The sequence below is a fragment of the Dromiciops gliroides genome, chromosome 6, assembly GCF_019393635.1.
Source record: "Dromiciops gliroides isolate mDroGli1 chromosome 6, mDroGli1.pri, whole genome shotgun sequence".
Lineage (NCBI taxonomy): Eukaryota > Metazoa > Chordata > Mammalia > Microbiotheria > Microbiotheriidae > Dromiciops > Dromiciops gliroides.
The window spans coordinates 267,833,896-267,860,747 of NC_057866.1; the positions used below are offsets into that span (position 1 = coordinate 267,833,896).

Below are 26,852 nucleotides of genomic sequence, written 5' to 3' on the forward strand. Positions count from 1 at the left end.
TGAGGCCAGATTGGAACTCAGGTCCTCCTGATTTCAAGGCCGGTGCTTTATCCACTGCACCACCTAGCTGCCCCGAAAAGAAATTTTTAAAGAGAAAATATGTAAAATCTCATGACAGATCAAAATTAACAGATGAATATTTGTAATAGATTTTATTGATAAAGAACACTAAATCTGAACCCCAATTGGGTGAATTGTTTTCCCCAAAATGTTCTATTCTCATTATCAGGTTCATATTTTAAGTTATACACAATTGTTAGTGCTATTGTATTAATTTTATCAAACATTTGAGGTCAGGGACTGACTTTCTGATTTTGTTTTTGTTTTTCGCAGCACTCAGGGCAATGCCTGACAAATAGTAAACAATTGATAAATATATATATATATATATATATATATATATATATATATATATATATATATTTTCCTCCACTGATTCCATTCATTCTTTCATTTGGGGACTACATGCACTGGTTATCTGAGGGATTTTCAAAATACCCTCCTAACCAAAAGAATTCCCAAATGCGCATGTGTCTTTTAAGACATTCTTTAACTGGACTAAGACATGCCACCTGGAAAGGGTAACTTGGCAGAGAATCATGGAGATGATTAATCCATTATGACTACCCATGTTAACTAGCAAAGACCAGAATACTGGGGCATTAATGAGAAACAGACCTGAGAAATGGTCACTGAAAGAAGCAAACATCTGTCGGTCTTTGTAGGAGGTCAGGAGGCTCATTTGGGTAAGGGGAATGGCAAAAAGGCATGGGAAAACACTAAAGACAACACAGGTCTCCTTCATGTTGTTTCTCCCCATAGGCCAGGAATATTCAGGACTCTAGAAATTGGAATGTATGAATTTTGTCTTTAATTGAACCCCCTTCCCCAATAACACCTCCAATTTTCCACAAAGCAGGCAAAATATGCAGTTGTTTCATCCAATGCGGTGTCTTCTCTCCCATACTAAAGTGTAAAATAATAACATCAGCATTGTAACCTTGCATATCGACATAGAACTTTCCAGTTTTCAGAGACCTTTTTAATGTTACCTCATTTGATCTTCATGGTAAGCCTCACATAATTAAAAACATGAGAAAATAAAATGGAAAAAAACCCTCCATCTTTTACCATCTCAACTCCTGCAAAGCAGAAACCTGCAAGGGTACTTTTTGCCTGTTCTCCAACCCAACCATTTTTGAGGGGCAATGTGGTATAGTGAATAGAGAACTGGACCTAGAGCCAGGTAAATCTGATATCTAAAATCCACTGCCTATGTGACCTTAGACAAGTTTCTCAACCTTCTCAGTATTTTAGTTGACTCTCTAAGCCAGGAGTTCTTAACCTGGGATCTAGGAGCTATGGAAAGGTTTCAGGTGATTTGTGAATATGTATGGAAAAAGTACATCTTTATCTTCACTAACTTCTAACTGAAATTATCATTCCCTTCAGTTATTTAAAAAACAACAACATTATTCTTTTTTTTTTTTTTTTGGCAGGACAATGAGGATTAAGTGATGTGCCCAGGGTCACACAGCTAGTAAGTGTCAAGTGTCTGAGGTCAAATTTGAACTCAGGTCCTCCTGAATCCAGGGCTGATGCTTTATCCACTGCGCCATGTACCTGCCTAACAACATTATTCTAAGGAAGATTCCAATAGGCATTGCCAGCCTACCTTTACAAAAGAAGGTTAACCCCGATCTGAGACTAGAAGTTAGCAAGAAAACACCAGTCTCCTTTGTAAAGTAACCTCATTGGAAATTTCCTATACCAATGAAATCACCTATCCTCATGCTTAACATCTATCAATGCATAAGAAGAAGGGCTGGGCCAACCCCAGCTGATGACAACTGTAGTAGAAAACAGCTGAGGACTACAATTAAAGTGATCCTGGGCTCTGTTCAGAGAGATGGCCTCCAGGAACAAGGGGTGAATACTCTCTTTTTCTCTGCCCTGGCCAGGCCACATTGGAAGCATTATGTTCAGTTGAAGGTACCACCACAGTTTAAGAAGGACATTGGTAAACTAGAGGGTGTGCAGAGGAATAAAATTAACATGGTGAAAGGTCTACAAATCTTGTAATATTAGGATATGTTGGGAAAAAATAGGACGTTTAGATTAAAGAAGGGAAAAAACAAACTTGGAGCTATGATAACTGTCTTTAGCACATTACTCCTGGACTAGAGATATCATTGCGGAACCTGAGGAAGAGCATTGGCTAGCTAGCATGTTATGCTAGTGTGTTATGCATGAGGAATACTCAAGTGTTCCTGATTTTCGATGACCTCAAAAGGAACTTCCATAGAGAATCAGTGAGATACAGAAGGAAGAAGACATCTTCCTTGAGTCTCTGCTGGCTGACTCCAGGTGACTTTGTTTGACAGGATGGGAAAGTGGGAAGCAGAATAGTGGTTAATAACCTCCATCAAAGCTGATGATTGTGAGCAAAGGAAAACAGAGGCAAGGGGATCCTGAGATCACAAACAGAAAGCTGAAAGAGACTTTAGAAGACATTGAGTCCAACTCCCCTTTTACAAAAAATAATCAAACAAACAAAACCAAACCAAAAAAAAAAAAAAAAACCCACAACTGAATCTTATTAAGGAGAATGTGATTTGCAGCAGAATTGGAGATGAGGTTCTGATTTAAGACCAGTAAGTTGTGGGTAGACCTGAACCTGTCAGAAGACTAGACAGTAGACTCAGCCAAGATACATACAAATGGTTGCCAGCAATTGTGTCCATAGCCATTTTATTTTCTATTCCCCTTTCTTGGAGCACTACCCCAGGGACACCATACTGTCCTTTATCTATCTGATCATTTGACTTCCTGTGATAAAGGATAATAAAGGGCAAGCCTAGCTGCCCACCCCCACCCCCCCAACCCTGCTGGGATCCTCACTGTTTGGAACTAAAATTTGTGTTCCTTTTTAGGGTTTATCTATGTGCTTATGCTATTAAAATATTTGAATCTTTACAATGAATCCTATCAGTGTGTGATTTGATATTGAAGGAGGGGCATCTAATCCAAAGGGAAATGAGATTTTACCCAACTCAGACTGGTTTGGGGGAGAGCCAATAAAAGTAATTTTCCACATTTTGGATAAACTTGAATATATCCATAACTTAGACTGCATCTATGAACCTGGGAGTAACTTAACAAGGAAAAGAGCCCGTGAGCAGGGTGGAAAGTAGATTGTCAAGATGTATGCTGGCATACTTTTGACACATTGCTCCATACTTAGCACAGAACCATAACATAGTAAGAGCCTAATCAATGCTCTGTCAATTATTCATCTACCTCTCTATCTTTCCATGTGTCCATCTACTGTCCATCTGTCTATTCATCTATCTCTCTCTAGATAGGTGCAGCTGTCTTTCTGTCTGTCTGACCATCTGTTTTGGACTCCTAGACTTGCCTGGTATAGGAAGACTCCTAAAACCCCATACCTTAAACATACCTACATTCCTCCTTAGGGGAACTCCCTTCACTCCTTTCCACAGGAATAACCTTGTTTCTTTTTGATATGGAGGCCCACATTCGGAGCCAAGTTTGTATGTTACAAATAAGCAAATTAGAGAGGGAATGAAAACAAAAAACAATCAGAAATACTTCCTGTCAATTAGCTGGAGGTAGTAGGTCAAGCAAAGGTTGCATGACTGTTGAGTGTGATGAGAAAGGGCAGTAGGACTAGATGACCTCCCAAGGTGACTTTCAATGTTCAAATCTTGAGGTCTCATGAACCAAAGCCTAATTACCTTGGAGAGCCACATTATGGGAACAAATTTTCACTGGGAAAAGGTGTTTGCAAGAAACTTAAAAGTCTGACATAGCTCAATTGGGATGGTTTGTTTAAAAAAAAAAAAGTGCAAATTTACTGCTATTTGTACATTATACTTGTTGTGAAAAGGAGCCCTAAATGCTGATTTTGGAGATCCGGTGATTTTTATCTGGCCTAAGGAAAGACAAGTCCATTTGCTCTGTACCCATAGACAAAAATCATTAAAGACTCAGTTCAACTGCTTTCTTCAAAATGTCTCCATTTAATTTAATTGCATTGGTGAGTTTGGAGAAGTTTGAAAAAACAACACTCCTCAGGCAGTCTTTTTTTTTTCTTTCCCTCTACAAGATCTCGCAGCTTGTAGATTAAGAACACATGTATCCTGCTGCAGACTTAGATGAGCGAGAATGCTGATTGGCCTGAAGAACCCATGTTTGTTTACATTTGGACCTGAAATTAAACATGGTGCCAAGTGACTCATTTTACAAACTTTCTCCCCCTTCAGAGTAATTCACCTTGTTTGAATTACCTCTCCTAGCCAGGGGGTGGATTACTTTTCATTTGAATACACAATATAAAGAGAGGTTAATGTCAACTTTACATGCTTGGGAGCCCCAAGATACCAAACATAATGTACACCTAATGTAGTTCTTTTTTTAAATGTAGAAATATAGTTTGAGGGGAAAAAAAAAAGAAAAGAAGACTTAGAAAACCAGAATTCAAGTTCCAGTTTTATCTTAAAAGCTGTCACTTGATCTTGCAAAGCCTAAATTTTATCTATAAAATGTGAATGAGAGTTTTAAAAAATGCACTCCTTACCGTACAAATACTTAAGCTACAATTATTATAAGATGTAGAGACCAGAAAGTGTTTCTTTAAATCAAAATAGCTCAAATAGATCATATCATAGAATGCTGGATTTGGAAAGATTACTTTTTTGAATTTGTGGTGTAACGATTGGAATGATGCCACCTGCTGGAGACTTACATGGTTAACAAAGCTACACCATGAGGAGAAGGCATCTGAGGGCAAGATATCCGGCTCTTTGTCCTCAGGAAGTGATATTTGCTTGTGGGAGGAAGAGGGGGCGAGGCAGGCACTCTCGCGGAGAGCGGAGCAGGAGAACTGTAGCTCCCTGAGGTAGATAGATGAATCTCTCTCTCTTCACCAAATTCTTATTCTCCTTAATAAATGAAAGGGGCTAAAATTCTAGCTATACTATTTAAAATCTAATGAGTGATTGCCAATAAATTATAAGCTTTAGCAAGAATTTAGACTTTTAAGCATTTATTAAGGAGAATAAGAATTTGGTGAAGAGAGAGAGAAAGGCCTAGATTCATCTATCTATCTTGGGGAGCTACAGTTCTCCTGCTCCGCTCTCTGCAAGAATCCTGAGGAAAGAAAGCGAGAGTGCCTGCCTCACCCCCTCTTCCTCCCACAAGCAAACATCATTTCCTGACGACAAAGAGCTGGATGTCTTGCCCTCAGATGCCTTCTCCTCATGGCAGAGCTTTGCTACAGTAAGTCTCCAGCAGGTGGAATCATTCCAATCATTATAGTGCTGTTATTATTACTTTGGTTAATCAGCTAGGTTCATAGAGAGTCCAGGGACTTATTCCTGAATAGTACGTAGAGCCTCACTGAGCATGTGGCAGATTGGACAGAATGCTGAACTACAGTCTGGAAAGCCTGTGTTCAAATCTCACCTTTGATGCTTATTATCAGTGCCATTCATACACCACTGAACTTTGAGCCTCAGGTTCCTCAACCATAAAATCAAATGGTTGAATTAGATGGCTTTGAATATTCTTTCTAACTCCAAATTTGCATTCCTATGTCCTACTCCCCAAAGTGGTGAATGCCATCTCTTTGTTTGTGAAACTTTGAATCTACATCTTGCATATAACCAGACAAATATGAGTATAAAAAGGATTCTACCCTCAGTGAATTTGGAAGAGTTCATGAGTAAAAAGATAATGACTCTAATTTGTAACAATGAAGATCTTGGATTTTAAAATGGAAGAGAAAAGTAAAACAATACAGGTATATGTTAACCTTGAGAAAACAAAGTTGGGTAATTCCTAATTCCAAATACCTCAATGCCTTCATCAGGCAAACAGGATAGAAGAGTTGAAAAGGAGGACAGAAAAAAAAAATACTGAGCCATTAAGGATTACTCATACAAAATTATTGTGTTTTTTTACTAATTAAAAAGCTGATCAACATTAATATACATATATCTATAAATATGTATATATGGAAATATATGTATATATTTGCATATATATACATGCATATCTCTTTGTATATGTGTGCATATGCATGTGTTAAGCACCTACTCTATGCCAGGAATTGTGCCAAGCACTTTACAAATACCATCTCATTTGATCTTCACAAAAATCCTGAAAGGAGGGTATTATTGCCCATTGAGGGAACTGAGGCAGAAAGCATTTATGTGACTTGTTCACTTGCCCAGGGTCATTTTTTCGAGTAAGAGTCAGATGCCAGATTTAAACTCTTCTTCACACCAGGCCAGTATTATATCATCCATTGTGCTACCTAAATGCATATGTGTTTATATGTGTGAATAAAAGTAGAATTATATATCATCTGGGATGTCTAATGATTAACAAATAGGAAGGGACAACATTTGCTTATCCCTATCAGGATTACTTTATTCAGAGGCAGTATCACTGTCCTGTGGTCTATGAGAGAAATAGATAGCATTTGTCAGGATATTTTCTTGAGGCATCCTGGCACAGTGGGAAACAAACTGAATTTAGAATCAGATGATAAATCAGATGAATCCTGACTGCCAAAAAACCTTGGGCAAGTCACTCAATATCTCTGGGACTTAATATGACGATATTAAGACACATTAAGCCCATCCTAAAGACCTTTTGGAAATGCCATGATAATAACATCACCCCTAAAATGGCCCTGGACCCTATCACTGATGGCTACAACCCTTGTTGGAAAAAGTCTTGACATCCTTACCAGCACCATCAACTGATCGTGTGTTACCATTAGAGGCCAGTATACCCAAAAGACTTGGGAAGAGCAATGTTCCCCAAAACACTAGTCCTCCTTCCAGTCTATACTTCCCAGTCATCACGCATAGGAGCAACCCTTCTAGAGAAAAGATCAGCCATCCCAAACTGCTGTAAACCTGCAGAGAAGGTGAACTAACTTGGTTGAGGCAACAAATGGATAGATCAACAGCAGCTCAGCAACCACTTCCTCTGACCTAGATCTTAAGCCAAGCCTTTAGAACAGCAGCATCTTCCAGAGGACTAGCTCTACTTTTATCCCAATCCTTGTAGCCATCACCTAGGGAATCAGCCCTTGTAAAATTGGTGCCTTTTGTCCCCAGGTGCTGAAGTGCCCAACTTCTCAGGAGCCACAGTTATTCAAGATTCAGAAAAGAAAACTCTGCCCACCAAAATCCTTGGCATTTTTCCATAGTTCAGCATCAGAAATGACTATTTTTAAATCAATGGCACTGCCAATAAAGGAGATGCCTAATAATCTGGTGTACCACTGTACCCTAAGCACTTTCTGACTTCTAATTAAAATCTCCTATGTGTTGTCCCTTGCTTAGAGTATATGAGGTCCTGGAGAAAAGAAACTGCCTTGTTTTTCTGGTTGTGTCTCCAGTACTTCCTTAAACATAGTGCTTTGCAAATAGTACATATTAAGCACATAGTAAGTGCCTAATAAATGCCCATTCACTCATTCATGAGAATAGCCTTTATATTCTCAGCAAAATAGAGGAGACTGTACCATTGAACCGAATAATTACAGGGTGGAAATTGGAAGGGAAGAAAGTAAAAATGGAGCTGGGGCAATGACCTGGGAGATTACCAAGGGGCGGAGAGACTGGAGGTCAAGGTGAGAACAAAGAATAGATTTCAGAAGAGAGAAGCAGAGAGGGAGAGGAAATGACAGGAGGTCATTTAAAGGAGCCCTAAATCCCATGACCTGTTGTCTCTAGTACCAAGGAGACTCCGAGAGCTACAATCATTCAGTGGATTAGTGATCTCATCAATGTGGGCCTTTTTTTCACGGATGTCAATCAAAGCCTGTCTGAGCCTTTATATTCTGGGTTCCTCCATGCTGAGGCCTTCCCCTAAGTCTTTTAACATTCTGTGGCTATTAGTGCAAGATTGCAGCTGTAGGGCTGTTCTTTCTTGCTCTGGCTACACAAACACACCACCTCATTTTCCCATCATGCATCTCCTGCACATCTTTGTTATCACTGTTAATGTCTCATATTATCTGCTAAGGCTCTAGCTACAATATCCACCAACCCAGAGAAATGCACAAAACTGGGGGAGATGTTTTTAATTTGAAAGCAAACAAACTCTTCCCCCTTGGAAAAAAATAAAACAATTAAGGTTCAATTTTTCTAAAGAATCCATCTCAGCACCAATTTCCTTTGAATATGCATAGAGTTCAAGCTAGAGTATCTTTACTCTAAATAATATTCAACATTAGATACTCCTAAAAGAAAGCAAAGCTGCTTATTGCTCATGTGACATGGGCTAGTTTTATCCATCTGGATGATATGGTCCTTTTCACCTCCAGATTTCTGAGTCAATGAGTTGTAATGAGCCAATGAGGTGTAATTTGTATGTCTCGTAATTAACTTTTTGATTAAAAATACACTAGTGGGGGCAGCTAGATGGCGCAGTGGATAGAGCACCGGCCCTGGAATCAGGAGTACCTGAGTTCAAATCCGGCCTCAGACACTTAACACTTAACTAGCTGTGTGACCCTGGGCAAGTCACTTAACCCCAATTGCCTCACTAAAATAAAAAAAAAATACACTAGTGTCATTTTCTAGGTGTCGGAGTAGATAGGGCACTTGGCTTGGAATCAGGAAGACATCTTTCTGAGTTCAAATTTGACCTCAGACACTTACTAGTTTTGTGACCCTGGGCAAGTCACTTACCTTTGTTTACCTCAGTTCCTCATCTGTAAAATGAGCTGGAGAATGAAATGGCAAACCACTTCAGTATCTTTGCCAAGAAAACCCCAATTGGGATAATGAAAATTCAGATATAACTGAAAAAAACTGCAAATGTGGTAGAGAGAGGGCATAGAGTCAGGACGACCTGAGTTTGAATCCTGTCTTAGCTACTTGCCAGCCTGTGCTCTCCTGAGCAAGTCATTTATCTAGCTACTCAGATTTAGTTTCCTCATCTGTGATATGGAGATAATAACAACATCCACTTCACAGGATTGTTAGGAAATGAGACAACACATGTAATGTGCATTGTAAACCTTAAAGCACCATAAAAATGCTAGGGATGCTACTGATGGGGGAGTGATAGTCATGATGATGACACTAATGATAATGATGACATGGGGTATGGGATTGAGACTGGACTTGAAGTCAGAAAACAACAGTATCAGAATCCAATCTCAGATATTTTCTAGCTGTGTGACCCTGGAAATGTAACTTATCCTGAGTTTTTGTTTCTCCATTTGTAAAATGGGTCACACAATGGTTTGGGTGATCAGTAAGCTAGGTAAGGTAAGTGTGATATAAACCATAAGGTGATGTTTACAGGGATGATATGATGATAACCATCATGGTCATTCTATTTAATAGTATTCTCATTTTAACTCATCACTTTCAGAAAACAAACTTCATTTAGGCAAATTTCTTAACTCTAAAATGTTATGGATAGTAGCACCTCGGATGATAGTGCCCAGTTCCACAAAGGTGATCAGTTTCTTCTAAGGGTGACAACAACAACAAATACAAAAAACAAGAATTAGCAGCTTGGCAATGGAGTGGATAGATCACTGGACCTGGAGTCAGGAAGACTTGACTCAAGGACGTACCAGACGAGTTAAGATTTGTATAGATCTTAGCACAGTGCTTGCTTCATAGTGGCATATAAATGTCAGCTATTTTTCATAGTTTTATATGAAAAAAAGAGCTTTATGGTTTGCAAAGCACTGTATACTTTATCTCATCTGATCCCCAAAACAACCCTGGGAGGTAAGCATTACTATTATTTTCAGTTTATAGATAAGGAAACTGAGACAGAAAGAATTTAGGTGACTTGTTCACAGTCACAGAGCTGGTAATTATCGGAGTCAGGATTTGAACTCAGGACTTCCTGATTTGGAGTCCAATATTCTATCTGCTTTGCCACCTGGCTGCCACAGTGTCTTACTTTTAATTTTTATCGTAATCAAATGGGATGACCCCTATGGATATTCCAAAGAAATTTATGCTGAAAATAATTCTTTGGCAAAATTGTGCATGAAGTTTTTTGTTTGTTTTTCAAATTCAAAATATTTTACCTATAAAAAAAAATATACAGCAGGTGATTCGCCATTAAAAAAGTCTAGTATTCCTTTACTAGGTCATTCAGACTTAATACAAAGAGTTACACTCTCTTCACATTGCCATACTACTCACCTACTCACTAACCAAACCATTACATTCCATAAAATTGCATTGAATGACTCCACAGGAAAACAGACTATATTTAACATTATTTGGCTTTGTGGGCTAATGACTTAAGGAGTTTCAGAGGCTGTGAAAGCCGGGATTAGCCTGACATACTCTTGGCCACACAATCTAATGTGTTGCTGCCTTGTGAAACAGAATCCTCAGATCATTCACTTAATTAGATCTGCCAGTCAATTAACAATAACTGTCAGTGACCTGAGGCTTTAAAGTGTATGGATAACACTGGTTCTGTCTTTTGAACTCAAGAAGCCCTTTGCAGGAAACATATGTTAACTGGGGGGAGCTATTTGGAAGTAGAGAAAAAACAACAAGGGGATCTTATTGCTTTCACATCCATCAATTTGTCTCATTGACATTGACATATGGTCTATCTCTACAACATGGAGCAGAGGAGCTAAGGGAATTTGAGATCTTAGTGCACTGCGGATGCTAAAGAAATCTGAACGGCTCAAGATTCAACTGGATGAGGAGCATAGAAATAGGCCTGGGGAGACAAAGCATGCATTCAAGTGACCAGGATGGGAGGGAGGTATAAGAAAAGTACCAAATTCTTTGAGAGGGAAACTGAGGCTCAGGAAAGTTGTGATTTGATGGTTAATAAGTGTTCGCATTGTATTCATTTGTGGTGCCATTTAGGGAGATAAAATGGAGGTTCCCTACCATTCTCACTTCTCCATTTTGGAGCAGGAACAAATATTCTCTGCTGCCTTCGTTAAAAGGTATGAAGATAGCTTTAATTGACTGATAAGATGGAATTCTGAATATACTAATGGAGTAATGCTACCTATCTGACCTGTTGCTTTTTCTTGCTGGTAGCAAAGATGTTAGGCATGGAGTCAGAAGGAGTTGGATTCAAATCTGATCTCAAACACTTATTAACCGTGTGTCCCTGGTAAGTGCCTTTACCTTTTCTGTCCCTCTTTTTCTTTGCCTGTGAAATGAGAGGGTTGGACTTGATGACATCTAAGGTCTCTTCCAACTCTAAGGATATGATCTACCAGCCCCAGCTCATCCTTTTCCTATAACTCTAGAGTATCAAGTGAATTCCCTAGGGGTGATTTTTGTGATGATGTCAGTAAAAGTCACACTGATTGAAAAGGTATCGACTGGGGGGCAGCTAGGTATCACAGTGGATAAAGCCCCTGTGCTGGATTCAGGAGGACCTGAGTTCAAATCCAGCCTCAGACACTTGACACTTACTATCTGTGTGACACTAGGAAAGTCACTTAACCCTCATTGCCATGAAAAAAAAATATTGACTAGTCACAGTCTGGAATCATTGAACAGAGGACTCAAGACCATCAAAGAACATAAGTATTAAAATAAATTACAGGTGAATGATCATTGCAAGAATTCCATAGGCACCTTTGAGATTTCTTTTTAATCTCTTCACGTGACTTTTTGTGCCACTTGGGTTCCTTCATTGAGTCAGTATCAGCTATTTACTTTAGCACCTTTAACTCCTGTAGTGGTGAATTCAAATCTGGCATGATCTGTGTGACCTTGGGGCAGTCATTTAACCTCTTTCTCCCTCCGTTTCCTCTCCTGTAAAATGGATATGATAATAGCACCTACCTCCCAGAGTTGCTGTGTGAGTATCAAGTGAGGTAATATTTGTGAAGCTCTTCGCAAACTTTAAACTAATTTATAAATTAAAGTTATTATTATTTTTTTGCAGGACAATGAGGGTTAAGTGATTTACCCAGGGCCACACAGCTGGTAAGTGTCAAGTGTCTGAGGCTGGATTTGAACTCAGGCCCTCCTGAATCCAGGGCCAGTGCTTTATCCACTGTGACACCTAACTGCCCCAAAAGTTATTATTATTTTAAATGATATAATTATAATCATCATTCCCTGAAGACAGCATATACAATGTGGTCCCTGAGGAAAATGGAAACTGACCACCTTGGCACTTTCTTTATTTGAGCTCCCTATACGTTACCTCCTTCTCCCTCTTCATCTCTGTCTTGTATAGCCCTTAGATTAAAGCCTGTCATGGCTTAAGTCAGAGGTCTACAAGGAATCATCACTGATCTCTTATGCTAAAAGTGTTTGTTCTCTCTCCTTATTTGTACTGTATTAATCTGTTTTCATATTGCATCTCCCTATTAGAATGTAAGCTCCTTGGGCACAGGAATTGTTCGAGTGTGTGTTTCTCCCTCCACTTTGACCTTGTACAATGACTCTCGCTGGTGAAACATAACATTTGTTAAATTAAATTATATATATATATTTCCTTATCCTTCCACCTAGATTGTAAATTCCTTGAGGGATGAACCATATCTTTCTTTGTCTTTTTATATATTATACAATCCCTAGTAAAGTGACCTGTACAAAGGACATAGTAGGTAAATGATTATAGAAAGAAATTAATTTTCAGAAAAACTCCCCCACCCATATCTCCATCCCCTCCAAGCATTCCCAACAAAGTGAACTGAGTTACTTAGGCAGATTACTATGTAAAGAATGTAGGTATCTTTTATGTCTGGGAAAAAAAAAAAAGAAACCCACATTCAATGTCAAATAATGCAAAAGTGATGAACAGCCAAACTGCCCCCTTCTCTGAAATTTCAGGGCTTACTTTAGTACAGAGGAAAAATTCTTTATATGGTAATAATCCCCTGGCCCGACTCCTGATACCACACCTAAAACATATCCAGATGTGCAAAAGTGAATGGGAGAGGTTAAGTAAGACTGTGGAAAAACTCTGTTAGGGGAAATCCAGTATAGAAATGGCCACTTTAGACACTGAACCTTTTATAAGACAAATCATGTCTTTGGAAAACTTAACCCTTTGGATGAGATATATTGACATTAAGAATCTGTTGCCATGAGTAGTCATGAGGCCTCGGGTTACAGGACATATTTTTATTATTATAATTACCTACTCTATTGTTATTAATAACTGATACCCACAGGAGGTAAAAGATATATATCTTTCCTCATTTGGACTTCACAGTAATCCTGTGAGTTGGGTACTATTATTATCTCTGTTTTATAGATGAGGAAACTGAGACTTGGAGAGATTAAGAGAATTATTGAAGGTCATAAAGGTAGTAAAAGACAGTGGGATTTGAACCAATTGCTTATCCAACATTGTCCTGTAGTTCCTTGTTTTTCTCATTAAAAGACATGTCAAACTTTTCTAGTTTAGATTCGATTCAAGGCCTATAGAGGTCTATGTTGGCTAATGTTCTTTTGTCCCCCTATACATTTCTGAGTTATGAATTATATGAGGGTCATCTTTCTTCTCATTTAATGGGTCTATCTTCAGCCTCATGGGGTTACCTGCATTCTTCTGAAATTATGCAAAGCTGGAATTCTTTTTTTCACCTATCTCAAGTTGCCTATACCAAATCAAGTTTCCCTTTCAAAATAGACTACATCACGGTGGATCAAAAATCAGCTTTGAAATGTCAAAGTTGCCCATCAACCATATGAAAACAACCTTTCAGACAAAATACAAATCAACTCTAATTGGAATATTTTGCTTTGGACATTTTCTATCCCCTAAGAAAATCCACATCTTATAGTTTATTATTTTGACACTGTCCTTAGAAGATGAGAACTGGGATAGTAAACACGGGTCACACAGAAGTTACTTCCTCCCAACCATTCAATCATTCATTCATTCACCAAATATTTCTTGAGAGCCCGTCATATGCAAAGACCTGTGTAAAATGAGCAGTATGTTCAGGAAGAAACATATTTAGGAATAAACCAGTAGAAGTGTTCCAGTAGCCAAACCAAGTCTACCCTCTTTGTGATTATAGTTTTTGTTGTTGTTGTGCAGTTGTTTTCTAGTCATGTCTGACTATGACCCTATTTGGAGTTTTCTTGGCAAAGATACTGGAGTGGTTTGCTTTCTTGCATCCCCACTGTGTAGCACAATGCCTGGCACATTTGTTGTTGTTTTTCAGTCATTTTCAGTAACGTCCAACTCCTCATGACTGTGGAAATCCCACTTGGATTTCCTTGGCAAAGATACTGGAGTGGTTTGCCATGTCCTTCTCTGGCTCATTTTACAGATGAGAAACTGGGACAAGCAGGTTACTTGCCCAGAGTCACAAAGCTAATAAGTGTCTGAGGCTGGATTTGAACTCAAGAAGGTGAGGCTTCCTATCTCCAGGCTCACAACTCCAGCCACTGCACTACCTAGCTGCTGATCGTGATTATAGTATTCAGTTTCAGTCTTCTAGAAAAAAAATGTTCTAGGTAAAATCCTTCTGCTTTAATGTCAATGAATTACTTCCTAATAAGATTCACTGTTACTAGGTAGTTAGCAATGAGGAAGATTCATCTGATCTAGAACTGCAATGGATTCTAAAGATACAGTCTCCTTATCGCATAGTTGAAAAAAGGAGACAAGGGGAGAAAATAGGCGTGGAGCAGAGGTGGGGTTAGAACTCAACTCCTGGAAATCCCAATTCAGGGCCCTTTCCATGTCAACTGATAAATCTCAGAACCTCCCACTCTATTCTAACTCTAGGGAAACTTTAGACCCTCCTATAGTTCTGCTGTAGACATTAAAGTCTGGGAGTGGCGCAAAAAATCATTTGAAACAAAAAGTTGGGAAATGTTTGTCTCATGTAGGTCCAGACAGTAAAATTTAGGGAGGGTGAAGAAAAAAGCAGACAATTTGTATTCTGAGGACCTGGCTTTAAATTAACACCCATGTGACCTTGGGCAAGTCACTTAACCTCTAGTCACCATAGCTCCCTCCCTGCAAAATAAAGATGCTGCACAAGATGACCTTTGAGATCCCTCTCAGCTCTAATTGGATTATTTTATGGTTTTAACAAAACTTGAAATTCTTGGAAAAAATGCTTGATTTCTTCACCAGGAAGGAGGGTGGGAGTGGGGGCACCTTAACCAACAAATTCACAGGTCTAGACAAAAACAAAAAAACAAAACTAGCTCTTTGAGAAAATTAAAGGAACACTGTAGCTGACTCTAAGGTACTGATATAATATAGTTAAAGTTCGTGCTTTGTGCAAGGTAAACAGGAAGAATATTTATCTACACACAGGCTGTTCAGGGCCCAAGACTCACTAGGCTCCAATAATTTAGCCAATTCTCACTGAAGTCAAACCTACGTAGCATTAGTGGTTTTTCAGCTCCATGGTATGAGACATACACACATGTGTAAGTAAGAATTATCTGTGGGGTTCAGGAAATTATTTCAAGATGTTGTATCTTATATACTCAGCCTTCCTGAGTCAGGCTTCTCCAGCTGAGAATGACTTGAAAGAATAACTTAAATGTCCCTTCAGGAATTCCACTAAAACCAGCACAATAGACATTTAAAGAAATTCATAACAATACATTCCTGAGTGTATGAATTAACAACTCTGCACCATGTGTGTCCTGAGACACTGAATATTAATAGGGCCAGAGGTCTAGAACTGGGAGGAATCTAAGAATCCAGCTAGTCCCACCTTCCAATTTTATAGATGGGGAAACTGAGACCCAAGAAGATGAAATAAATTTGCCAAGGTAGTAAGATTGAGAATCAAGACCTTCGACTCCAGAGGAAGTGTTCTTTCCACAATAACTTTCTTCCTGCTGATTCTTTTAGCGTTACATCTTAGGATTAGTGCTGACTAGTATACACTTGATTCAATAAAGAAACACATCTATTTTTAAAAGACTATAGTGTACACATCAAAGTGGCATCCATTTCAATTCCATTCAATATATTCAACTTTAAAAAAGACATTAATTGTTTGCTGAGTGTGCTTGGCATTGAGTAAGGTACTCGGTATGTAAACATGTTATTGCTCAGGCATTTCAGTCATGTCCTCTTGACCTCATTTGGGGGTTTCTTTTTTTGTTTATTTGTGTTTTGGAAGGCAGTCAGTTTCAAGTGATTGCCTAGCTAGTAAGTGTCTGAGGATAGATTTGAACTTAGATCCTTCTGACTGGAGGGCTGGTGCTCCAACCATCATGCCACCCAGCTGCCTCCCCTGCCCCCATGATTTGAGGTTTTCTTGGCAGAGATAGTGGAGCAGTTTTCCATTTCTTTCTCCAGCTCATTTTACAGATGAGGAAACTGAGGCAAACAGGGTTAAGTGACTTGCCCAGGGTCACACAACTGATAAATGACTGAGACCAGATTTGAACTCAGCTTTTCCTGACTCCACACCTGGTATTCTATGCACTGTGCCATGTATATCTATACACATGATAGACATATACATAGATATGAATATGCATTTGCATCTAAGGATAAATTATAAAAACATTATATATGTGTGCATGTGTGTATTCTCTGAAGAGAAATGGCCAAACAAAATATAGTGAAGAGCATGAACAGAGCTGACTGAGCAAAAGTCTGAAATTGGAGATGCTCTTGGTAGGCAAACTTCTCCTAAAGTCATATCCTGCCTCTGCTTTTGTCTGGAATGCACATCTTCACCCAGAATCCCCAATCCTGGCTGAAATCCTCACTGTCCTAAAGGTCCAACTAGAATGTTGCTGTCTCCATGAAGATGTCTCCTATTTTCCCTAGCTAAGAATAATCGCTCCCACTGGTTCTTTTATTTCTTTTCTTTTTTTTTTTCTTTTCTTTTCTTTTTTTTTTTTTTTGAGATTTCTCCTATTGCCTTCCTCATAGAATGTTTGCTATTTTAGCATTTCCACATATCCCTGCCTCTCCTGCTGGGGGTTAGGTTCCTCATAGTCAGAGCATGCCCCACACACCCTTGGAAGGCTTTCCTTCCTCATTTACCTCTTAGAATCCTGTTTTTTTTCTGTTCATTTCAAGTACTCCCTTCTACAGGAAGCCTTTCCTGGTTCCCCAGATATTGATGCCTCCCTTGTGAGATGACCTTCCATTTATTTTGCATGGTTTTTGTTTGTTTGTTTGTTTGTTTGTTTGGCGAGGGAATTGGGGTTAAGTGACTTGCCCAAGGTCACACAGCTAGTAAGTGTCTGAGGCCGGATTTGAACTCAGGTCCTCCTGACTCCAGGGCTGGTGTTCTATCCACTTCGCCACCTAGCAGCCCCTTGCATGTTTTTTTGTATAGACAAATGAGTACATGGTACATGTCACCTCTTTAAGTGAAGGAACTGTCTGCTTTTTTACTTAATTTCCCCACCATCTAACTATAGCAGATACTTAATTTTAAATGATATAAAATACATAAAATGCTTCACAAATTTTAAAGTGTTATATAAATGCTAGCCATTATCATCATTTTTATTGATGGCCTAATAGCACATGTATGTACTAAATAAATGACTGTTGACTCTAATTGAAGCTGGCACCCCCGACTCTCCTTTCTTCCTTTTCGGTCTCTGCTCCTACAGGGACTGCAGCCCTAGCTAATGAAGACCTAGATCAGTAAGTTCTTGGCACCAACGTCCTTGGCATTGCCAAAGTGTTCAACAACATTAAAGAAGATTCATTAGCATCTGCTTGCCATTACACTCCAAGGGCACACCTCGAGCCTTTCCATCACACATCACACCTGATGGATGTGGTCTCCTCTATTAGAATGTGAACCCCTTGAGACTAGGGACGGCCTTACTTTCCTAGGTGTTTCCCTAGGGTTTTGCATCTAGTAAGCACTTAATAAATGCTTTTTCATTCACTCATTCTTTCATTTTGCATCTCACTTCATTGGTGACAATTCCCCGCCTCCTCCCCGCCAGGTACTCAATCGATGTCTCTCCCCTTCCCCTTCCCCCCCCCCATTACCTGCTTTCAGGAAAGGCTATAAAAAACTCAATTCACACCAGGTAGCAATCAATAAAGCTTTATGTGGTGTTTTCCTAGGGGTCCTAACATTTTACCAAGATCAATAAGAGACCTTTAACTGTAAAATTTTTAGAACTAGTGAACCAATATAAAAACACTGGGGGAAGGGAGGGCAGGAAAAAGGCACTGTAACAATCCTGGAATACTTCAGTCACATTTAGAAGGTTGTTTCAACTACTTGGAAAGCTCATCTGGGTCTTAATCAGTCTTAAATGGGCCTTGTGCTCTTTGAGGCTTATGGGAGAATTCTCAGTTTCTCATTTCTCCCTCCCCATTTCAAAGGCAAACCTTCTCCAGGAAACCATTTGGAATCCTCTCTTTTCATTCAAACTAAAATAGTCAAAGGCTGACATATAGTCACTATGAATAGTCCACAAACAAGAGCGATTGATACTCAACCTCACCTGCCAGGCAAGTCAAATTTTGACCAACATCTCAAGCTTTTCTAGAGAATAACCAAAATCTCATGATTTTTATAATACTTGATGTTTTCAGTGTAATTTAAGTATGTCCTCTTATTGAAGCAAGGATCTTATCTTTGTTTTTCTGATTGTCCATCCGTCAGGTACATTTTATTTTTTAAAAAATGTGGCAGTATCCCAAATGATGAGGCTTTGGCAAACTATGACCCAAGGGCCAAATATGGCTGCTGGTGTTTTTGTACAGCCAGTGAGAAAGAGTGTGCGTGTGTGTGTGTGTGTGTGTGTGTGTGTTACATTTTTCAATAAAATAAAACTATTTTAAAAGGCCAAAATGCATTTTAACTCCCTGGATGCAAAAAGAGGGAAGGGCAGAATGGGTCATACTTTGTTGACCTCTGCTTATAAATCATGTCTGAGGGTAATTTGAGAACACGAAAACAAGATTTTTTTTATTTTTTGCCGGGGAATACAGCCTCATTTCTAGCTCTATGATGCCTTTATGAGAATTACCTCCTTCAATGCAAATGGAAATCTGACTATGATTAAGAAGGCTAAATTAATAAGTAAGGTAGCTAGGTGGTGCAGTAGATAGAATGCTGGCCCTGAAGTCAGGAAAACCTGAGTTTAAATCTGGCTTCAGTCTCTTACTAGCTATAAGACCCTGGGGAAGTCACTTCACCCTGCTTGCCTCTGTTTCTTCACCTGTCAAATGAGAGAAGGAGATGGCAAACTACGCCAGTATCTTTGCAAAGAAAGCCCCAGGGGCAACTAGGTTGCACAGTGGATAAAGCACCATCCCTAGATTCAGGAGGACCTGAGTTCAATTTCAGCATCAGACACCTGACACGTACTAGGTGTATGACCCTGGCCAAGTCACTTAACCCTCATTGCCCTGCAAAAGCAAAACAAAACAACAACCAAAAAAAAAAAACAAAACCCAGATAGGACATGGAGAGTTGGACATGACTTATCAACCACAGCAGCAAGAATGATAACAATAACAAAGTTAAGAAGTTGAAGTTTAGAGCTAGAAAGACCCTCAGAAGTCATCTAGTCCAAATATTTTATTTAACAGATGAAGGATCTGAGGCTAAGAGACCTTAGGTGACTTTTAACATAGTGAATGGGGATGAGAAGCACTATTTGAACCCAGGGCTTCCTGATACAACAATTTAGACAGTATTCCACACTGTCTTTCTACCATAGAACAAAGATAACTTGAAATAATAACATGCTTTTTGAACAGATCTAAATGAACCACAAATACAATCTCAATTTTCAAACATGACAATGCCCTAATTCCCTTTCTCATTAGAATATCAATTGCCAAATTTGTTCCTGATATATATATATGTATATATGTATATATGTATGTATATAAACACATATATACACGCAAAATGTTATGTTAATAGGACTTACAGTTGGCCCATTACAGAGCATCTGCTGACTTGTCATTGAGTAAAGTATATTGTGAACCATAAGCATCTATTAAGAGTGGTGAGTTGCTGTAGTTGTCACTATGTTCATTGTCATTATCAGGGCAAATATCCTAAGAGCAGCTAGGTGGCACTGTGGACCCAAAGCTGACCTTGAAATCAGGAAGAATTGAGACTAAAATCTGCTTCGAACACTATCTAGCTATGTGACCCCAGCAAGTCCCATCAACTCCTTCAAATTTACTCATCTATAAAATGGGAGTAATAATGACATCAAACTTGAAGCATTGTTGTAAAGATCAAATAATAGTAATAATAAAAAATGTAAAATGTTTCTCAAACCTTCAAGTACAACAATACTAGTTATTATTGTTATTATTATTATTATTATATTCCTTTCTACATTGGCAAGATAAGTGTATTTTTTTTCTAAGTTCCAGATACTTTCTACATAAAGAAAAAGAAAATCATTACAAATGCAGTAGATTCTGGGGACTCAGACATGGTCATCTAAGAAAACATTCTCTGCATTGTTGGCCTGTGCCTGAGTTGAAGCATAGTGCTCTTGCCACTACTTCATCCCACAATACCAGTGTAAAGGCTGTTGAATTCTCAAATCAATCCAGAAGAAAACAACGGCCTTACCTGTAAATCCGGCTTTGCAGACACAGTTGAAGCTCCCAGGGAAATTCTGGCAGATGGCCCCGTTCTTGCATGGGCTGGGTAAGCATTCATTGATATCACGCTCACAGGCCCGTCCAGTGAATCCTTCTGGGCAGCTGCAAGAGAAGCCTCCCACCAGATTGTGGCAGGTGCCGCCATTGTGACAGGGGGATGGCAGGCACTCATCAATGTCTGTCTCACACCAGTTCCCGGAGTATCCCGGTAGACACTTACAAAAGAAAGGCTGTAGAGGCTCATTGGTCACAATAATGACTGGAAGACTTTCATGACTTTTCAAAGTAGGACTCACCGCCAACCTTCTTAGACAGCTGCCTCCATTCTGACAAGGACCGTGGATGCATGGATCATGATCAACAGACTCTATCCTGACTCCACTTTGCCGGAGAAGGATTTCCTTGATGCTCTCAAAGAAGGTAGCCACTCCACTTGGATTCACATACTGGTTGGTATTTCTCTTTACAGCAGCCAACAGGAAAGTCCTGTTATTCTCCTCATAGGCTCCATACAACTGCACAGCCGTCCCAAGACCGGTCAACTGGGAACTGGCAATGCGTAGGAAATGGAGGTAGTGATTGGTTAGAAAATCCCTCACTGTTGGCACACCAAGGCGGAGGAGGATGCTGTTATCCACAGTAGCATTGGTGAAACCAGCAAAGAAGACCCGGATATTACTGCTGACTGCACTGTGCAATCCATCATTACTCAGGACGGTCAGGTCAAAGGTGCCATCTGTGGACCTGGCTTGGGAATTCAGGTCACAAGTGCCACTGGGGATGCTAAAGAGACTCGTTACTCCAGAAGTCAGAGAACAATGAAAACTATCCAGCACATCTGGATCTTGAGGCTTCACACTGCCTAAAATCCCACCGGGAAACAAGTTACTGAAATAATGAACAAAGATCTCAACAGTTCTAGGTTCAGATGGATTGTCATTCTGGTCTATGACTCTGATATGGACAGTCCCCGTGGAAGACATTTGAGGAATGCCAGAGTCTCTGGTAATCACTGATAGATAGAAGTCCCCAATTTGTTCTCTGTCGATCTCTCTGGTTGTGGTCAGAACTCCTGCAGTACTGAGGCTAAAATAGCTGGTGGCGGGCCCTGTGCTAAGCAAGTAATATGTAAAGGGACCTTGATTTGGAGGGAGATCAGGGTCTGTGGACTGAAGGTTCATGACCAGAGTTCCTGCACGCTTGTTTTCCATGACCTCACCTTCCTTGATGGATAATGTGGGTCCATTGTCATTGATGTCTTCCAGAGTTACCAATAAAGAGGCACTTCCTGTAGCTGAGGGGGTCCCTTGATCCACAGCTAATACAGTCAGGTTATAGACAGGGAGGGTTTCTCGATCAAGCTCGGCAGTCACAGTTATCTGTCCTGTTTGGGGGTTAATGGAAAAGGCACCGTTTTCATTCCCTGAACCAATAAAATAGGAAAACCTGCTCCAGCTGGGCACAGAGTCTGAGTCGAAGGCACTTACAAAGGTCACGTGTGTTCCTATAGGCACGCCTTCACTGATCTGTACATTATAGATCTCCAGGCTGAAAACAGGTGGGTCGTTGGCATCGAGGATGGTGATATTCACAGTTACTTCATCTACATCTGCACCACGGATACTCCCAGAATTTTTGGCCAGGACTTTCAAAGAAATCCTCTCTTCTTTTTCTCGATCAAGGATTCCAGAGACATAAATCTGCCCAGTCCTGGAATTAATCTGGAAACCTTTCTTCCTGCTTGTACCAAAAATCAGGTAGTGGACCTCCCCATCAGCTCCCAAGTCACGATCACTAGCAAACACCTCTCCAACAACAGTCCCTTTGGATGCTGCCTCCGAGATTTCAAAATAATAAAGTTTAGAGACAAAGCGTGGCACATACTCATTGGTTCCTTTCAATTGGATATTCACAGTTGCAAAGCTGCACCTCTCTTCATCAGGGACATTGAAGGCTTTTACTGTAAGGTGGTAACTCTGCTTGGTTTCATAATCCAAGAATCCTTGAGTAGTGATGATTCCAGAGTTGGGGTCAATGACAAAGAGATCACTATCTGAAGACTGCAAGGAGTATGCAATCACAGCATTACTGCCAGAATCAGCATCTGTTGCATTGAGGCGCATGACTGTCGTCCCACTTGGAGCATTTTCCAACACAGTGGGAGAATACTCCTCTGGGATAAAGACTGGAGAGTTGTCATTCACATCAAGGACATGAATGATAATGCTGCAGTAACTGGTCCGTGCCATCCATCCTCCATCTGTAGCACTAACTACCATTTCGTGTTTCTGGTGTAGCTCATAATCAAGGGCTTTGGCTAAAGTTAATGAACCAGTGGAAGCATTGATTGCAAAAAGACCATCCTCATTTCCTGAAGAAATATGGTAAGTGATTAGGCCATTCATTGCCGCATCTCGATCACGAGCAGACACAGTTCTGACAAGGGAACCAACGCTCAGGCTCTCGGGGACCGTCGCACTCATGTGGCTTTGAGAGAACTCTGGGCTGTGGTAGTTTTCCTCAGTAACAATGATCTGAACTGTGGCTTGAGATGAAAGTGGAGGGTTTCCTTTGTCCCTGGCAGTGATTGTCATCAAAAAGTTTTGGTTTAAATCAGACATCAGAGAAGAGGCAACAGAAACCCATCCTGTAGTGCTGTCCAACTTGAATTTCTCCACGGGGCTTTCATTTGAAATGAAGTATTCAACTTCAGAATTTACCCCAAAATCTTTATCATCTATGGCAGTGACTTTGATGAGCTTAGTCCCTACTCTTACGTTTTTGGTAACAGGAGTGAAATATTTACTATTAAGAAATTGAGGGGCATTATCATTGCTGTCCACAATATTGATGGTAACAGTTGTCTCACTTATCAAAGAGGGACTTCCTCGGTCTGAAGAAGTTACAATAAAACTATGTCTATTAATATTGACATTACTGGAACCAGTCACATTTCGGTATTTTAAGGACTGCTTATTAAAAATCTCTCCTGTGGTGGCATTGATCCTGAAAAATTCAGACTGAGATTTAATGAAATAGAAAACTTGGCCATTGGACCCTTCATCAGGATCTGTTGCAGAGACCTGAGCCACTTTGGCACCAATTTCAGTGACCTCAGGACAGTCCAGGTAGTAGGATGGCTTCTTAAATCGTGGGGCATTATCATTGACATCTGTCACAAAGATAGCAACATCTGTGCTGACCGTCCATCCAGAGTCATGTGCGGAAACTCTGATTCTGTAACGATCAGTATCTTCCCGGTTGAGAGGCCGACTGATGATAATGTCTCCTGTGCTGGGGTTGATGGTAAAAGGAAGACTTGTATCTATTATAGAGTACCTGCTAACAGCATTCACACCAATGTCTTCATCTGAAGTCGTGACTCTAGTCACTGTATAACCCAGGGGTGCGTTTTCAGGCACAGGGGCTGTAAAGATTTGAGAGAATCTTGGGGCGTTATCATTTTCATCCAAAACGTTGATGATAACTCTCACCGTGGTGCTCTGAGAAGGACTACCTTTGTCTGAACACCTCACTGTAAGTACATACTGGGATACTTTTTCCCTATCCAAAGACCTGATACTTCTAATTTCTCCAGTGCTGTGATGGATACTGAAGCTATTTTCAGTATTACCACTGACTATGCTGTACTCTAACTGTCCATTGGGCCCGCTGTCTTTATCTATCGCAGAGACAGTAAGTATTGTACGAGGTGAAAGATTTTCTAATATTTCTGCCACAAATGGGTCATTCTTGAATACTGGTGAGTTGTCATTGACATCTACCACTGCTATAGCCAATTTCTCATATGATGAGAAAGGAGGGAAGCCTGCATCCCTGGCCTCTATCCACACCACATATTTCTGAACTGTTTCAAAGTCCAGTTGTTGACTGATGGAGACTTGTCCAGTCACTTGGTCGATGTGGAATGCACCTCCAAGATTGCCACTTGCAATAAAATAGGACAAAGGCTCTCCTCTAGAGGAAGACCCAGTAATACTTGTGATGAGAGTGCCGACTGGTTGGCTTTCAGGGAACAGAAATGTTTGTTGTTTGGCTCGAATTTTGGGAAAGTCACCCTTATTTCCAAAACGGACAGTCACCGTGGTTGAGTCCATCTTTGGAGATGAGCCAGCATCCTTCACATGGACGAAAAATGTCATTTCCGAGGCAGTATTTAGGAGTTCAGCTGCCATAATTGCACCACGGAAGGGGTCAATGTGGAATTTCTCAGAGTTTCTGCCGGTAAGGGAGTAATGGAGTTCAGAATTGGGTCCAGTGTCAGGATCGGTGACAGTGACAGAAAAGACAAATGAACCTATGAAAGAGAGACTAGAGTCACTCTCATTGTTATCCCAATTGAATATTTTAGTGGAAAAATCTCATTGGGAAAGTAAATATTGTATTGCTTCCTTGAACTTAACCCTCCCTTCTCTGTCTAGTATCCTAGTCTCCATGGACATTGATACATCTTAATGTAGAGGGAATACATCATTCTGGCCACATTCTCCTCATTGCACCTTATAAAAGTTATGTCCCTATACTCCCAAAATTCATGTTTGCCTTTATTATGTATGAAGCCTGAGCCCACACAGGTAACCAGATGACAATTTTTGATGCCTCTTTGAAAGATGCAGAGGGGAGCAAGAGGAGATCCTTGGGAATGAAAGCTCTGAGAAGACTATCTCCGAACACTTACCTGTCTATAAAATATGACCTAAGTGAAAAATCACTCTCCTATACCGGGATTCAAATAATTGTGAAAGCCACCGTGTTGGCCTACATAAAACCTTGCTGAATCAAAATAAACTACAATGTTGATGCAGTTTATCTACTACTTTCTCATTTGACTGGGTGATATCATTGGATTACCTGAAGGAGTAGGTGATGGGATGTGAGTGACATAGGGATGATGTTGGAATCTTGGTGGGTTATCGTTTACATCTGTAACAGTGACCGAGACAGTGGCAGAACTGGAAAGGGATTCTGGGAATCCCCCATCACTGGAGACCACTATCAATGTATAGTTTTCTTTTGTTTCTCTGTCCAATAAGGCACTGGTGATGATCTGTCCTGTAGATGGATTGATTGTGAATTGGGAATTTCCACCAATGAGTCTATAGCTGAAGAGCAAAGGGAGAAAAAAAGCACATTTATCAACGACAAAGGTCCTGTGGATCCCAGAAAAACTGTGTCTAAATCCTGCCTCCAGTGTCCTAGGCAACTGTCTAAGACAAGAAATTACAAAGGAATTGCTGATCTGATCAATGGAGGGAATTTCCATAATGGGCTTCCCCACTACCCCAATCCTGATTAAAGAATTCATAGATAAAAGGATTTAAAAAAAATAACTTTAGCATGGTTCTTAAATGAATATAAGATGTTGAAAATTATAGACAAAATATGAGTTCAGCATATAAGGAATTATATACAAATAAAGAATATGATTATTTTTTAAAATTCTAATAAATAGGTTGTAGATTGAAAATCTTTCTTCAAAGAGAAGTCTAGGGGGCAGCTAGGTGGCCCAGTGGATAAAGCACTGGCCCTGGATTCAGGAGGACCTGATTTCAAATCCATCCTCGGACACTTAACACTGACTAGTTGTGTGACCCTGGGCAAGTCACTTAACTCTCATTGCCCCGCCCCCCCCCAAAAAGTGAATAGCAAAGAGAAGTCTAATGTCCTGAGACAGAATGTCACCCAAGTCATAAAGTGATCTAATTGTACAATGTTTCAAAGTGAATTTATGAGACATATTTAATAAATTTAGACTAAATGTAAGCATATACCATAAATTAATGACTAAATTTAAAATATGGTTTGCAAATATGATTTCAAGCATACATTTCTTAAATGAAAATAAATGAATTTTCAGTGTAATGGAAAAAGAGCTGACCCCCAAACCATGAATGCCTAGATTCACATGCTACCCCTGAGACCTAAGGACTTGCATACTGACTGTGTGACCCTGGGAAAGTCACTTCACCTTCTTAGTGCAGCAGGCAATTGTCTAAGATTATATTTTACAGACAGGTGCCAACCTGTATTGGTAAAGTGATTTCCTTCATGCACTGAAATGCCCATATGAATGAAATCATATGTCATTTCCTATCCCAATCCAACACCAGGTATATAATTCCATAGAAGATTCATTAGCATATTATCCTTTAATGACAAAGTACTTTAGATAAAATAATACCTGCCACAGGAATGTAAAGATGTATGCATTCATATAGATTCATTCCTGGTTACTAGCTCCCCAATTTATCATCCTT

General features: G+C 39.8%; 1 protein-coding gene across 2 annotated transcripts in view; it reads right to left on the reverse strand.

The window, feature by feature from the left end:
* FAT4 (FAT atypical cadherin 4) overlaps positions 1–26,852 on the reverse strand; it is a 238,439-nt gene that overhangs the window by 42,810 nt on the left and 168,777 nt on the right. For both annotated transcript variants that reach the window (XM_043973167.1, XM_043973166.1), the window contains exons 8-9: positions 25,447–25,697; positions 20,543–24,892 (exon numbers count right to left, since the gene is read on the reverse strand). In XM_043973167.1, coding sequence (XP_043829102.1) covers positions 20,543–24,892; positions 25,447–25,697 — 4,601 coding nt within the window. The remainder of the gene's footprint in view (positions 1–20,542; positions 24,893–25,446; positions 25,698–26,852) is intronic.